The sequence below is a fragment of the Calonectris borealis genome, chromosome 10 (assembly GCF_964195595.1).
Source record: "Calonectris borealis chromosome 10, bCalBor7.hap1.2, whole genome shotgun sequence".
NCBI classification, from domain to species: Eukaryota; Metazoa; Chordata; class Aves; order Procellariiformes; family Procellariidae; genus Calonectris; species Calonectris borealis.
Window position 1 is genome coordinate 166,730 of NC_134321.1, and position 15,092 is coordinate 181,821.

The 15,092-nt window shown below is 41.3% G+C and overlaps 1 protein-coding gene across 1 annotated transcript in view; it reads left to right on the forward strand.

Moving 5' to 3' along the window:
- Nucleotides 1–15,092, forward strand: part of FGD5 (FYVE, RhoGEF and PH domain containing 5) — a 115,963-nt gene that overhangs the window by 55,216 nt on the left and 45,655 nt on the right. Inside the window, exons 4-5 of the mRNA XM_075158503.1 lie at nucleotides 2,819–2,877; nucleotides 2,988–3,018. Of these exons, the coding sequence (XP_075014604.1) occupies nucleotides 2,819–2,877; nucleotides 2,988–3,018 (90 nt within the window). The remainder of the gene's footprint in view (nucleotides 1–2,818; nucleotides 2,878–2,987; nucleotides 3,019–15,092) is intronic.

The window sequence follows — 15,092 nt, forward strand, 5'->3', positions numbered from 1 at the left end:
ATGCTTGAGGGACCTGGTCCCCCTCTATCCCCTATTCCCAGAAGTCTGTCTCCGGACACTGTCGTCAATCTGAGAGTTCATTTCCTGGTTAAACAAACAGCAATTAAATAGCACAAGACAGGCAACGCCTAGAGACACTGTCTCAAACTCACCCTAGACAGGCCATGTGACACTGGGGTCCCTGTGTTTTGTCTCTTGGCTAAGACATATTAATCATAAGAGGAGTTACAGAGTGCAACAATGTGTGTATGCAAAGGGAAAGCAGGCCTGGCCTGCTGGGGAAATGCACTCTGCTCTTGGCACTGCCGATCCAGGCTTGTCCACAGAGGACGTGTTGGGCAGCCAGCATTGGGCCAGGTGACCCAGAAAGAAACACACCCCCTTTCATTTGCTCTGCTATGTCTGTATAGAGAAAAAGAGAGAGAATAGAAAACTCAGTGTCTCTAGCGTGTTCCTACAGCAGTTGGGACAACCAGGAGAGGCACATCATGATCTTCAAGAGGTGTTCACAAAGTGGAACCAGGGGCAAAGGGGTAATCAAATATGTGCTCCCAGCAGGAAAGTGAAACTAAGGAAAAAATGTAAGGTCTTTCTAGTGCACTCTATTATAAACTGTAGTGTAGTTCTCCAAAAGTAAGTGATTCAAAGCATGCTCTTTGGCACCCATCAGCTAAGAGGAACTGAGCACTAGGGGACATACCCTCAGACTCATGCTAAAGGAGAGATAAATTAGACATCTGAGACTGATGAATAGTTCACTCTCTGTATTTCCTTTGGCTCTTGCAATCTTCAGTTGCCTTCCAGTAAAAGTACACAGAAATAAACTAAAGATGAAGAAAAGTCACTGTGACACTGTTCATTTTCTATACATGAAGCTTCATTCATTTAACCCATCATCATCAGGGTTCAAGGACTTTTTCACTCATATTCACTATTGATCGGATCATAATCCTCCTTGGGGTCCATCACCCTCAGGGTGAAAACTCACAGAGCAGCAAGGGATCTTTAGTCTCCTCATAGAAACAGAAGCCTTTCCTTTGCTCATGTGTGCAGTCAATACTGACATCTATTTGCAACATGGCCCTTTGACTGGCCCTTGGTTCCTCTGAAACAGGCAGTGGAGAATTCAATTGTTGGTGCTTGAATTCCTTGCTTTTGTAATGAATAACCAAAGTTATTAAAACCAGAAGAATCTTAAAAATATAACTGCTGTTCTATCACATATTCCTCTTTTAATTTATGCATGTTGGGCAGTGAAATTGCTTCGATTATGTTTCAGCTGACCTTGCTCCTGGGTTTTTTACACTCCAAGTATCTACATGACTGAATTTCAGCTTCCAGCACTTCAGGGAATGTTTCATTCTTTCCTATACTGTTTGCAGCTTACTGCAGACAGAACGAACCAGAAACTTTGGGAGGGGAAGATAATCCTGAAATCCAGAAGTTGATCCCTGTATACAAGAAGTGGCAGATGGTTCACCGTGATAATGGAATGGGACTTTGAGCAATTCAGATACTTCTATCCTGTGCCTGAACACCTGCATCCCAAGGGAATGCTAATGAGGAGAAGGGACAGGGAGTAAAAAGTCTATAATGCATTTAGCTTGAACTGGCTTAGACATTTTTTACTGCTCAGATCTGCTATGTAAATCCCGATTGTATATCTAATCTATCAAGTGTGATTTGGGAAGTCAGCATTTGTGGGAAGCTGAATTTGGGTTTGAGGTCCTATCAATACTTTTTATGAGGGGTTCCAGTTGAGCTTTGTGTTCCCTGACCTGTAGTAGCCCCCTCATGCAGAATTTGTGGAGGAAATATAGCCACAAACTTCCCATCTGACTGTTATACACAGGGACTGTGTCATATTTCAGCAACTCCCAGTCTCTCCTGAGTAGGCTTTCAGAAGCAGGATCTGTAAGCAATGGGTTTGCAGCACACCTGGTCTGGCAAACAACGTCATGAAGTCTTGCTGCTGAACTCATCTCCCCTGCGTCCACGTTAGGTCACCGAGGGCTGCTTTCTTTACTACTACTAGACTACTGTTTTAGTTCCCTACTTAACCACTGCTAAATAAGTCAAACCTTTTCCAGTAGATTCCTCTCAGTAAATATTTCCATGCTTTGGTCATTTCTTACCGTAAGGATGAGTCATGAAATAGGAGCAAAATACCCTAATTAGCACCTCAGAGCCATACACTTTGCTTCTTTCACAATTTTCTGTGTCTTTTGAGATGCCTACCAGTTAAGTAGATGCCACTGAGATTTCAAACAATGTTGTCTGCTGGAATACTGAACTGTGTGCTTTCTGGAGATACTTATGGCCATTTAGCTTAGACAGTTTGTTTAGCATGCAATAAAGCCCTTTGCCCCATTTGCTTCCACAGGTCTCACAGCTGGCAGAACAGTTTCGAATATGACCATTTTGATAAAGAACTCCCTTTTCCATGTAGTTAAGAGGACTAAACACATGGTATGAGCCTCAGCAGCCATGAAAATAGCCTATTCAAAGCTAAGCACTTTCTGCTTCTCTGACAAATTTTGGACCTGTAGAATCAACAGAAAATTTCTGTCCTTCTTCAATAAGAAAATGTTTTTCAAACTTACATCTGCCTTAGCAGCTATTATATTGTACTATATTACTAGTATTTGAATTGCAGAAACACCCTGTCATGGAAAAGACTCCAGGATGCCAGACACTGAACAACAAAGAATAAAAGCCTGGTCACTATTTTTACTGAAGGAATATGTCAGTTCAAAGTGCTCTCTAACACTGCTTTACTTCTCGGAATGAGACATCTCTTAATTGTCTCTGTTGACAGAAAGAAGGCCAGTCCAGAGCTTACCTCATTGCCCAAGAGCTGATGTCTTCAGAAAAAGTGTGAGTTCATTGTTACAGCCTATCTGTTGCTCTCCTAAAACTGAAGCTACGCAATCCACCCTTCAGCATTGGTTTGACGGCAATTAATAAAAGTTTGTCTGTTTCCCCAGATACGTGGAGATGCTCCAGCAGTTACGTATGGTAAGTAAATAATTTTAATCACTGAAACTTAGTTGCCCTTTTACTTAGCTGCAATTTAAAAGACAAAAACATTGAAAGGACTGACGTGAATTTGAAGAGGAATGGCTTACTGTGAACATTGCAAAGGAATATGTCTGCCACTAATCTGCTCTTGCTACAGATCCTGAAATCTAGCATTTATCATTTACAGGTAAAAGTGTTGGCCAACAGTGCTTGCTGGGGCTCTGTGAGTAGTGTAAGATGCAGAATAAGCCTAGTGCAGAGAAGGAGATGGTGATAAACAGGGGTGAACCCTCTCTCTTCAGAGAGAGGCAGATAGGAGCAGAGCTATGAAGCATGGGGATTTGGTTTGAACGGATTCACTCTGCTTCCTTTTAAGCTTCTTTTTTCTGATAATGCAGTATCAGTAATATCCAGCATGGCCTAGATATTCACACTGTGACACAGGTAGACACCATGGGCAAAATACAGACTCTGGTGTCAGAAAATCATGAGGGAACACACACAAAGAATCACTTGTAGTACCAGAGCTTTTGCATGGTATAAACCCACTGGTGGCTTTGTTCCAGGAGACTTTGTGTCTCTTTAACAGAGCTGCCTCTGCTTCCCTGGAGAGTGGTACACAGCTTAGGTAGCCTCACTCTCAACATCTTTCTTGGCTGTTAGTTGCAAGGCAGTAGGGAATAATAGCCACCACACAAAGCATGCCCACTGCTGCTTGGAAAGAAATTCCCTGAGAAGGCAAAAAGTAGCCCCAGGTTGTCCTTGGAGGACACCCCAAACCCTAGCAGTGGACAGGAACTCTGATGGAGAGAAAAGTAATGAGGTCAGCATTGTATGGCTGCCTGCTCGTTGTGCCTCTCAAGCAAGCTGCCAAAGCTTAAGAGCCTTCTCAGGCTTGGGCAGCAGAGGCAGGAGAGCAGCCTTAAATGTGACAGACACCTTGCAGACGATTGCATTTCAACAAATCGGAAACTGCCAAGCTGGTCAGCTGGGAACCAAACACTTTAAGGGACTTAGCTGCTTAGCTGGAGTCTACCAATACTTTGATAAATTGGTGATAACTTGCCTAGCCATTCACCTCCTCTGTCCTGGTTTTCCTATGATTTCTGCACAGCCAACCACATTATTTGACACTAGTGAGACACTAGTGACACTAGTTGTAGTTATCCATTGTCCCTTAGGGAAGCCAGGGTGGTTTCTTTACCTGTGGACTACAGGGCTTCTGATCATTAAGAATACCCCCATAACTCCTTACTGAAATTAAGATTTCCAAAAGTATCATCAAGAAAGAAAAGAGAAAAGCCTCTGCCAGCTTCTAAATCAAAATAGAAGAGAAACATACACAGAGGAAATTACCATGCACAGAGAGTATTAGCCACTCTGCATCTTCATTAGATGCATCCAATTAAAACATTCTTAAGGTATTTAATTTTCCATTTCCAAGTACATTTGTATTTTGGTACATTATGGACAGCATGTAAATGCAGGGCTGAACTAGAGTGCATGTACAATGCACTGTATTTAGTGGAGGTGTTTAGGAGAGACCTCTCCTTTGCATTATATCCTAGCATTTTCCATATACCTCTAGGAGGTAAAAGTGGCTCACTAACATGGCATGAAAAATCTTCAATATATAGATCCAAATCGTGCAATGCACTTCAGTGCCTTTAGCCACAGCATGAATGGCTACACACCCTCATGGCTGCTATAGCATCATGTTACTGTCAGGCTGCCTTGCCTATGCGTTCCTGGACCAGGAAAAGGATGCTTCAGGACTTTCCCAGTCCCTTCAGGACTTACTTTGCCCTTTTCTCCTTCCTCTGGTAAATCCCTGTGTAGTGAATTTCGCTCTGTGTGTAAATGAGTAATTTATGCATTTTCATAATAATCCTATTTTCTGCCTGTAGAAATCATTTGGAAAGAAATGTCATTTTTGCTGTCTTTTCCAAGTTGACAACTTTAACATGGGACAAGGATTCTGGTTTATATCTTTGCTAAAATTTTTTAGTTTAGAAACACTTACGGATGCAAGTGCATGCTGCTCCCCTCCAGCTGGATGGACTCCAAACTGTTGGTAATCCCTAATAAAAAGAATCTTCTTCAAAATTACAGCTCATAGGTTAGTTAGGGAAAAACGCTGCTTGATTGCTAATTTTATCTGCTGCAGTGCTCCAGACTTGGCTCAAAGATAGGAGGAAATAAAAACAGAAAGTTTTCTTGGCTTGACTCAAAAATGTAACTACTCCCTGCTCTCCAGTTGGGGAACTCGGACACTTTCTAAGCAGAAATGTTCATTACAGAAAATAACTAACATTACCTGGAGCTTGGCCTGCCAGTCCTGGAATTAGGGTTTTAAGGCACGAGGGAAATTGGCTCTGTTTTAATCATACTTAATAATTAGGTTTGGATCAGCTGGTTAATTTATCAGGGAAAAAATACCGGTAATAGCACTCCTATGACTGGGCAACTTCCTCTATTTCTGTCAGTCATCGGTTTTAATTGGAAGCACTTGTTTGGTTTTTATATATGTTTCAGTCCTGTAATGGAATATTCCACTGAATCCTATTTTGCTGGGGTTTTGTTTCCCTGCCTGCCCATCTCACTGGAGTAGAGGGATCTTATGAGTGTTTTGCATATGGTCATTATTTCCTTAATTATGAAAGTTAGAGCACCAAAAGAAGAGTGTAAATTTAAAATTAAAATAAGAGATGGGCCGAAAGTAAACCCTTGAATGAAACCCTTGCATTGGTTTGCAAAGGTAAGCCACATATAGGTTGTGAAATGTCAGAATCACTGTAACCATGCACTCTTCACTTTCCCTGTCCCAGTTCCCATTGTCTCAAGTTAGAAAGTTCAGAAAGATCTGCATCCATTTTAGGATGAGATTTTGGGTGCACAATTTTGATTGATGATTTTCTTCTGCAGTGGAAAAGTATTCTTCTTGCCCCATCACCAAATGCATACACTCCTTTAGGGGCTACTGGAGGCTTTTTTCAGCAGAGTCAACAAGCAAGTTTCTCAAATAATATTTAATTGTTTCTATGAGTTGGCTTTCTAAGTAGTGAGGATGTATGAATGACACCTGGGTTAGAGACTGAGGGAGGAGAGAGGAACAGCCAGTCTGTTTTCACACTTGACTGCGAGTTCAGGCACGCCTTAGTTTAGAAGAGATCAAAAATTGTTATGGGAACAGGATCAGAGGGTTCATTTCTGTGTTTTATCGGGTGCCTATAGCCCTAGCATACCCCATCTCTACTGCTATAGGCTGATGTCTGCATGATAGCTACCTACTGCAGTGGCATTCAGAAATAATCTGCAGATTTTTCTGTTGCAGTCATGTTCAATCTAGAAAGCCATAGTCCCAGCACTGTTACCTTTCTCACCCCAACTACTATCTTTATATTCACTGTTGCCCCGTGTATTATACTGGAAATCTAAAGAAACCATTACCAATTTTACAACATATAAGTCCTCAGACTACAGGGGTATTATTGCCTAACTGAGGCTTTTCAATACTGTCATAGTGCAAAAAGTTACAGTGAACTAATTACCCCTTTTTGCATATTTGAATAGCGTTAGGAATAGTCACATCAGTAAAAAATTGTGCTTCGCTGTGCACTCACTGTTGACACGGGTCCTGCTGGCAGATGTCACAAGCAACCACCAGTAACGACAGAGTCACCAAACTGCCCTCAAGGTACAACATCCCATTCATGGCCAGTTAGGACCAAAGGCTTCCTCGACACCATATATCAGCTCAGGCAAGCATATGTCTCTGTTCCCCATCACCAACTTTCTCAAGAAAACAGATTCTAAATGCTCATCTTCAAGTCTCAAGTCTCATCTTCTTACACAAACACACATGTTGGTAAGAAAGGCAAGGAACAAAACCACACCCTAGCTGCTTTCAGAAAGGAAAAAAAGGCTTTTCTTAAGCCTGCAGCAGGAGCAGTTTCCCATCTCATTTCCAGGCTTGGCTGGAGCTGCTATTCATTCAGCATAACAGAGTCTGTTTGGCCTTTCAGCGGAGACTTTAATAAATTGATTGATTGCCAAAACGATGACATTTCCATACACCCACTCTGCTATTGAACTGAAAGAGTGGAAACATTGTGTTAGCTCACAAACTCGGTATCAGTTGGTGTGGTAGTAGTGATAATAATCTAAAGGGTTAGCTGTTATTTGCTCTACTCAAAGGTAATGCAATTCTCTGGAGCAGGGAGTTAAGAACTCATTCTGGACTGAGCAGATGAGACTGTCAGGGCCTTACAGTCCAAGTCCCTGAGCTCTCGGTACTCACAATTTAGTTTTCCAAAGTTGATTAGTCTTTGCATTTCCTTCAGGATTATTTAACCCTCAAACTTTGTCGTTCTTTTCTCCTATTTTTCTTCCCCAGTAATGCAGGCTACACTTGTCATCTTTTTCTTAGTGCTTGCTCCTGAACAAAAATGCTGCAGGTTGCTTTCTCAGCCTCATGTTTCACACATCACCTTCAAGGACCAAGAGTCTGGTTCATTTGCTTCCCTTCAGCCAGTCTGTTTCAAATGACTTTACGAGATGTACACAGATCAAATTCAGTGTGACTCAGACTGCCTCAGGATCCCCTCAGATCCTTGCTTGATAGTGTACCATGTTCACATGTATTTTGTCTTTGGCTTTTGTACATAAAATCACCTTTTTTGTGCATAAAACCCTTTGAAGTCAGTATTACTTCCCTCCGAGACATTTACTGAATTAAGGTACCTAAAACGACAGCTCTGCACTGAAAAATCACCAGCCCCAACACTTCTCTGTTCAAACAAAATTGATCCTTTTTCCTGGTTTGCATTTTCCTCATAACAATGCGCCACAATTCTTAGAAACACCAAGACCCAGATTTATGCTTCCTTAGCATTTGAAGATATGGATATGAATATGATATGAATAGATACAACGTGCTGGTTTTCCAGCTCCAACTTTGGAGCAGTTTTGGATTCAACCCTGCACTGGGCATCCAAAGGCTTCTGACTGCAAAATAAATCTTAGGAAATAAAAAAGAACAAAATCATCTTCGTGCTCAAGTCGCTAACTCAAAGGTACCTAAATGCAGATTATCATGAAGTCAGGCTCACTGGTTAAACTCTACTTTTAGAATTCTTGTGGGCAGCATGTTTTCAAGAACAAAAAATAAACATCTGATTTAGGAACCACTATTACATGTTAGACAAAACAGAACTCCCTCTTTCTAATTATTTACACTTTCAGTGAATGATTGGCTGAGCCTTTTTTACTACTGTAAATTTCTTGGATGATGTTCCAAGTTCTGCTGGACCACTCAAGTTATTCCTTTCCTAATTAAATGCTTTAGTGAATGGAACATGCTGGCTAAATGAAGAGCTAGCTGGCTGTTATACCCTCTGAAGCTCTTATAAAAGCCTAAAGATGCACTGTCACAAAAGAATAGCCTGCCCTTACTTACAGTAGGCTGTTTTTTTTTCTCATTTATTTATTCATTGTTGTCTTCACTGGCAGTGGGAAAATAGCTATGTAGTGGCCAGGGAGCTTCTGCAGTGGGAATGTTGAACCAAAATAGCTTTCAGATAATCTGTATATCTCTTAAAAGGAGAGGGAAGTCACACGAGCACATTTGGCATCAGGACAATTCCCCGGTAACGAGCCCCACCAATACAGTATTCGCAATGCATACTCTACAGCTTGCCAGTTCTGAAACTCATTTGCAGTGTTTTGTATGAATGTGTGTACTTGACTGCATGTGAGTGTGCATTGAGGTCAGGGTTCCTGACCTAGATTGTACCCTGCAATGGCAGGATAAAAGACTAATTGTGTCTGCTGCGATAGTATTTTCTGCTGGGATTGTTTCTGCTGAGATCAGTAATGAGGAATTTGGGAAGATCACTGCTCAGTGCAGATCAAGGGTCACTCACTCTGCTACAGGAGATGTGCCACTTTTTAATTCAGGGGCGCCACTTTCACTTTCATCATTAGGAGAGAGACTGCTGGCTGTAATGAAGATACCTCCAAGAACCACCCATGAATCAGACTTGGTTCACAGCATACCGTACAACATCTCATGCCTGCATTCAGCTTTAATATGGAGACTATCTTCTCCCCCTTTGAACTCTTCACCCTCCCCTCAGGTGTAATGCCTAGATGTCCAAAAGAGCCTTGGATCCTGCAATACGCAGTATCGGTTGAATCCACCTTTATTTTAGAAGTGAAAGTGGTTGTAAAAGCCTGCATCATTTTATGCAATCAGTGTAGACTTCAGTTGTATAAAGTCTGGGCTGCAGTAAGATTTCCTGTTGTCCTCCCTGGCCCACTCACAAAGAATCAAATATGCTTACTTCCCAATATTATCAGCTTGACTTGGGAAGCAATTACAATTCTAGATATACATGCAAAATGATTTTTGGATGCATATATGTTTTGTTATTTATTGAAAAGTATAGAAATCCGGATGCCAGGTGGGAGCTGTGGCGTGAGCAAGGTAAATATGCTGTGTGCAGACATGATTTCTGCAGCTGAAGTGCCAGTGTCCCCACCTGGGGACTGAGGCAGAAAAATGGCCATGGTTTTCCACTAATGCATCTGCTCTGTACACTCCCTTTTTAGGTTTTTTTCTCAACTCTGTTCCCTAATGGAAACTCACACATCTCCCAACCAGAATTCTCCTTGAAAATTGTAGAAATAGCCTAGGTGAATTTATTCACCCATCAGTCCTTTCCTGTTCTTTAACACAGAGTAGAGGTGTAAGCAGGGAAGCTGATTCAACCATGACAGCATTAGAGGTCAGACCTTTGGCTGGTATAAATTTATATAGTTTTTCTCTGGCAGGTGACTGCAAGAACAGCAGATGATTAGCTTCTTCAAAACACTGCATCAGACTCCTTTTGAGTTAAGATTTCTTTCCCTCATATCAACATCATGAAGATACTTCAGAATCTGGGAAGCAGTTGAGCTCTTTTCTGCTTTGTGCATTATTGCAGGTAGAAGCTTCCTTCCTTCCAGTGAGACGATGCAACAAAGCGCAGGTAGAGACTTTGCTTCAGCACCCAAGATCTGGAACATACTACTTAGACTGCAGGCATTCAGAGCTTTTCTAATCCAGCCACAGCGTCTAGCAATGTGGTCCTTCTAGTGTAATATGCACTTTTTCGTCACAGAAATACTTTTCCTTTCAGATATTTCTCTTGAACTGTTAAAGTGTGACTTTGCTCTACAACCACCATCTTCTACTAGAAATTCACAATTTCTGGCTCAAATGCAGGCCTGATGCTGGGAACACAGTGCTGAGAGCCAGTGAGAAGGAACCTCCATTCCCACCTGCAGAGCAACTGCTGGTCAAACTGTAGGACTATAAATTACTATTGGCAAAGCCAATATAATGGTGTTATACTCCCTTCTCCTTCTATTCTTCTGCCATTGTATCAATACTCAAGAACTAGGATTTCCATTATGGTTGGATTAGCATCTTATGCACTGCTGCTTTAGAAGATGAACAAATAACAACAGAAAACCGAAAAGGAGATCTAACAACTGATCAGCATTTCTTGACCAATTTTAAAAGGTTTTCTTTCAAATAGAGCTATCTGTTTAGCTACACCTTTAAGTCAGAATCTTGACTTTCTCTCCTCCGGTCTACTCACCTTTCTAATCTACATAGTTGCTTTCAACCTATTGCAGGTAGCAGAACCATCAGCTTTTAACAGTGAAGGTAGAGACCTATTTTAGTCCTATCATTTCCTAACTACCCCTATTGGACTGGTTGCAGTAGTCCCTGGTTCCTCAGGGATCCATGGGCCATTGAATGAACTGATCTAACTTGGCCTATTCTGTTATACACAGAAAAATCAAACAGATATTCTGGATCCAGACTGAATTACTGTACCCTGGATTATTTTCAAGTAGAAGTTAAAAAGACAAGAAATCACCCAACATAGCGAAAATATATATATACAGGCAGTTTTTTTCTCCTGGGTAAAATACTTGCCTGAAGCAGTGGTTTAGCTGATAAGAGATTAGTTTTCCTTCGTTTCACTAGGGTCCTGCAAGGTTAAATGTTCCCAAGCTAATAAAGGCTAACTGGCAGCAGGGCTGAAATGCAGAAAGGACCACAATATGTATGGGATGTATCCATCTTGCAAAATGGCTGTTGATATGCATACAGCATTGCTACAATTGATTTTTGCAGCTGGACTCCAAAGCATATTCAGCCCCATATTGGAGAGATTTAATACACCTCTTCTGCATCTGCTCACAAAATCCTGGAAGCAAAACCCAGAACTAACTCTTGTCCCATTAACTACCCTTTTTGCCTTTGGATTAGAACATCACATTTCACATAGATGTTGAATCCTGCAGGGAACTTTCTTGCTAGGTACTCTGCCAAAAACCTCTGGCTGCTGGCATTACTGACTCCTTTGAAAGAGTACCTGGAGATAACTACCTGCTACAAAGGTTTCCAGGTTGCTGATCTCAGGTAAATTGGGCTACCTTTCTGTAGCCCGGAACCAGGTACCTAAATCTTTTTTTCCCCAGAACTCTCCTGTAATCACTGTTTCCTCTCAGCATTGGCAGGCACTGCCAGCATCTCTAAAGCATCTCATATCCCAGCACCCTACAGTGAGCCTCATCACCTCACAGAGGGTATCAGATTGTACTCCAAGAGCCAAACATGTGACAGTTAGGCAGTGCTCTACATAAACCATAAGATCTTGTTGAAACTAACTCCGCATTCCTCCTTGTGCCCTCCTTGTGCCCTTATAACAGGCTCCAGGTTACAGTCCCCATTTCCAGCAGAGAACAGAAGTTCTTCAGAGGCGTTCTTTGGGAAAAAAAATGAAAGTTGTGTGTGTTAGTGATGTGCACAAACAAATGAAGAAAATAAAACCCAACCAACTGTGGGTTGTGGCTGTGGGTTTTGTTCCTCTTTGTTTCACTTAATTGTTTGTAGGGTTTATTTCAGGGATGTTAGGGATTTGGCCATTGGATGGCTGTAAAGGGCTTATTTACGGGTGCCCAAAATGTAATGAAAAGTTTTATGTTTCAAAAATGCATTTTTATAGCACAGTTGCCAACCTTCTATGTCACCTAGCCAGCTTGGACTATGCTTTCACATGCACACACAAACAGTGGTGCAGGTAAAGACAGGAGTGAGATCTGTAGGCTCATATTCCCCTGGATGAGACTGAGCTCTGTGGCCATCATGCCAGAGCCTTGAACTGAATTACTTCAGTTCATGCTTCTGTTCTAAGAAAGTTTTGACCCAGCAGGGAATTATATGGACTCGGTGTTTGGTACCTTCTGTGTTTAAACATGGGGCTTGGGTGACAGACTTAGAGACCTTCAGGTGCCATGATTGATTAGAGTTAGTGAGACTGCAAAAGCACTTTGCATTTGATTAATGGCTTCCCAGGCACTCAGCATTTTCAATAGTGACATAATTTTTTTTTTTAATGGATGTTTATAGTGATTACTGTTATGCTGCAGGTTTTTTATTAATCATTAGGAAGCTGGCTATCCAGGCAACTGTAATTAAATAATTTGTCTGAGAATTCATTATAATCAAAGGGGCAGGCAATTAATGACTAATTAAATCCACTGAAATGCTGTGGGAAAGGAGTGTTAATCTTGTTGCTCAGCTATGGTGGAAAGTGGACAGATACAGAGCTGTTCAATGTTAATTTGGAAAAGATGACATTTCTATAACATAATAGGTTACTTAAGCACATCAGTAGTGAACTTACTACAGCTATTCACTTCCCCAGGCACAATAAGCTGAAAGAACCCTTTGGATTCTTTCCCTTTCCCCAGTCTGGATTAATTATGATGACTGAGGACTTTGAAAGGTTGCAGATTCCTTTGAGTTAGGAAAAGCATCCAGAAGACGGATTGACTGGCTTAGTTGGTTGGAAAGCCTCTGGAGTGCACACTGGCTGAAATACGTAGTGAGATAGGCTCACTCACACACCAGAAAAAAATGGGAGCTGGAATAGCACAACATTGGGATTATTTGTGGTACTGGAGCAGGACATGTTGTAGAAATCAGACCCAGATAATTAGAAAACACAGTAATACTCTTTCAGAAATTTTTATAATCTTGTTTTATCCAGGATATAGTTAGTCAAAAAGAAAATTGTGATCATGATCTATTTTTTATCTAGTTCTAGTGGCTTTTCAGAAAACAAATGCTTCGTCTGTCATAGTTGCTAAAAAAACATAATGTGTGTGTGACTTTCCTTTTGGCTAGTATCTATTACATATTCCAGTCATTCCAGTTCATAGCCAGTGTGCACATTGCAGTTGACAGTGTTAAAACAGAAAAGCCAGGAATGAATCAGAGGAGACTAAAAACTGCTCGTGCCTGGAGTCAGTTGCTACTGGTGAGGAGAGAGGAATTTTGAAGTTCTTTACCCAGAGGCTCTCCTGCTCCTTATAGAACCTTTCAGCAGGACCACAGCCATACCAACCAGACCCCCAGCATGCTGAAATCAGTACAGCTAACCTTGATTTAATCAAACTAAAGTGGACCATCTAATGTAAAATATGGATCCCCAGTGAAACATATTCTGTTGAGTTGCTCATACCTGGACATTAGCAAGTTTCATGGAAATCAGTTCTTTCAGACTCCTCCTTAATTACTCCATGTACTTATAAAACTTAACTAGACATAAGCCAGAGTCATAAGAAATGCCGTGGTAAATCCCAGTACAGCCCAGGGAAGTTCATAAGCTTGTCCCTAAAAGTTCAGGAAACAGAATTTGACTTTTTGGCAATAGGTTTCCTGATCACTAGCTCTTGACAGAGGAAGATACTCAACCTATCCCATCCTGGTTCAGGGCCGGATAGAAACAGCTTGGCATCTTTAAATGAGCTGTGCGACCTTAGAGGTTTCTTTTTATCAAGCCCCTGCTCCCTTTCACAGCACATTTGGCCACATCACACACAGTGGGATAGGAGGCCAGGAGATGGTCTCTGAGTGGAAAAACCTAGCTGCCATTTCTATTAACTCATCCAGCAGAATCACCTTCTCAGCGATAGTTAAAGCAGCTGCATATTTTTTTCTGATTAATTAGCTTCTATGGTCAGACAGAGAATGTTTTTAATATATCTTTGAAAAAACATTAGTTTTAATAATAACTCACTGTTTGCAGAGTAGCGTGTGAAAAAATACATTTGCAGCATGCATCTGGCCAGACTGGTCAGACACTAAAGCTTTCCTTCAACTAGACCTTGGGCTGAAGCAGAGCTCAGTGCGAATCTGCTGGAAGAACAATTCTTGGCCTTAGTCTGACAGGATGCAACAGGGCTTTAACATCAGCTCTGCTGTGACTAGATGCTTGGGCTTTGTATGTGGTTATGAGCTACCTGATCCTTCATGAGATCATCAAAAGCGCCTTTTGGGACTTGTTTTTTTTTTTCAGGATGCAGTGTTAGCGTATGCATAACGTGGTAGACTGTCTTAAATCAAAGTTGGTTGTTTTCCTAGTAATGCTATATTCTACTAAGTCTTGTGGTCTGGACTACTGACCAGACCACACTAGATCATATCATGTCATATCAATATGGTCCCTCCTGGCTTCAAAGTCAGTGAATCTAAGTATATGCAGCTACAAAGCCTCCGTTCAAGTATTTTTAGTGCTGAATTTAAAAACAATACCTGATTTGAGGTAGTTACTGGAAAAAACCAGCATGTGTAGGCTGGCTAGCAATAAGAGAGAATGCTGCAATCCCTTAGCCTTACCTTCACACAAAAAAAAGAAAGGAAGGTCAGATAAGGACAGATAGTATTTTTATACGGAAGGAACCTTTGCAATGTCCTAGTCTGCAGCTGCTGCACCAAAATGAGTCATCATGAGCTTTCAAACCTCACAGCTAATGTGGCCTCTCTACTGAGCTGTTGTTTTGATTATTTACTTCAGTTTTCACTTTCACCCCTTTTTTCCTCATCTTGTGCAATAAAACCCCTGCACTTCATGGCTTATTGGGATGCACAAAAAGATTGGAAAAGGCACTCACAGAATTAGTTTCTAAGCAATCGAATATGAATGCCCAGTTTCTGCTCTCATCAC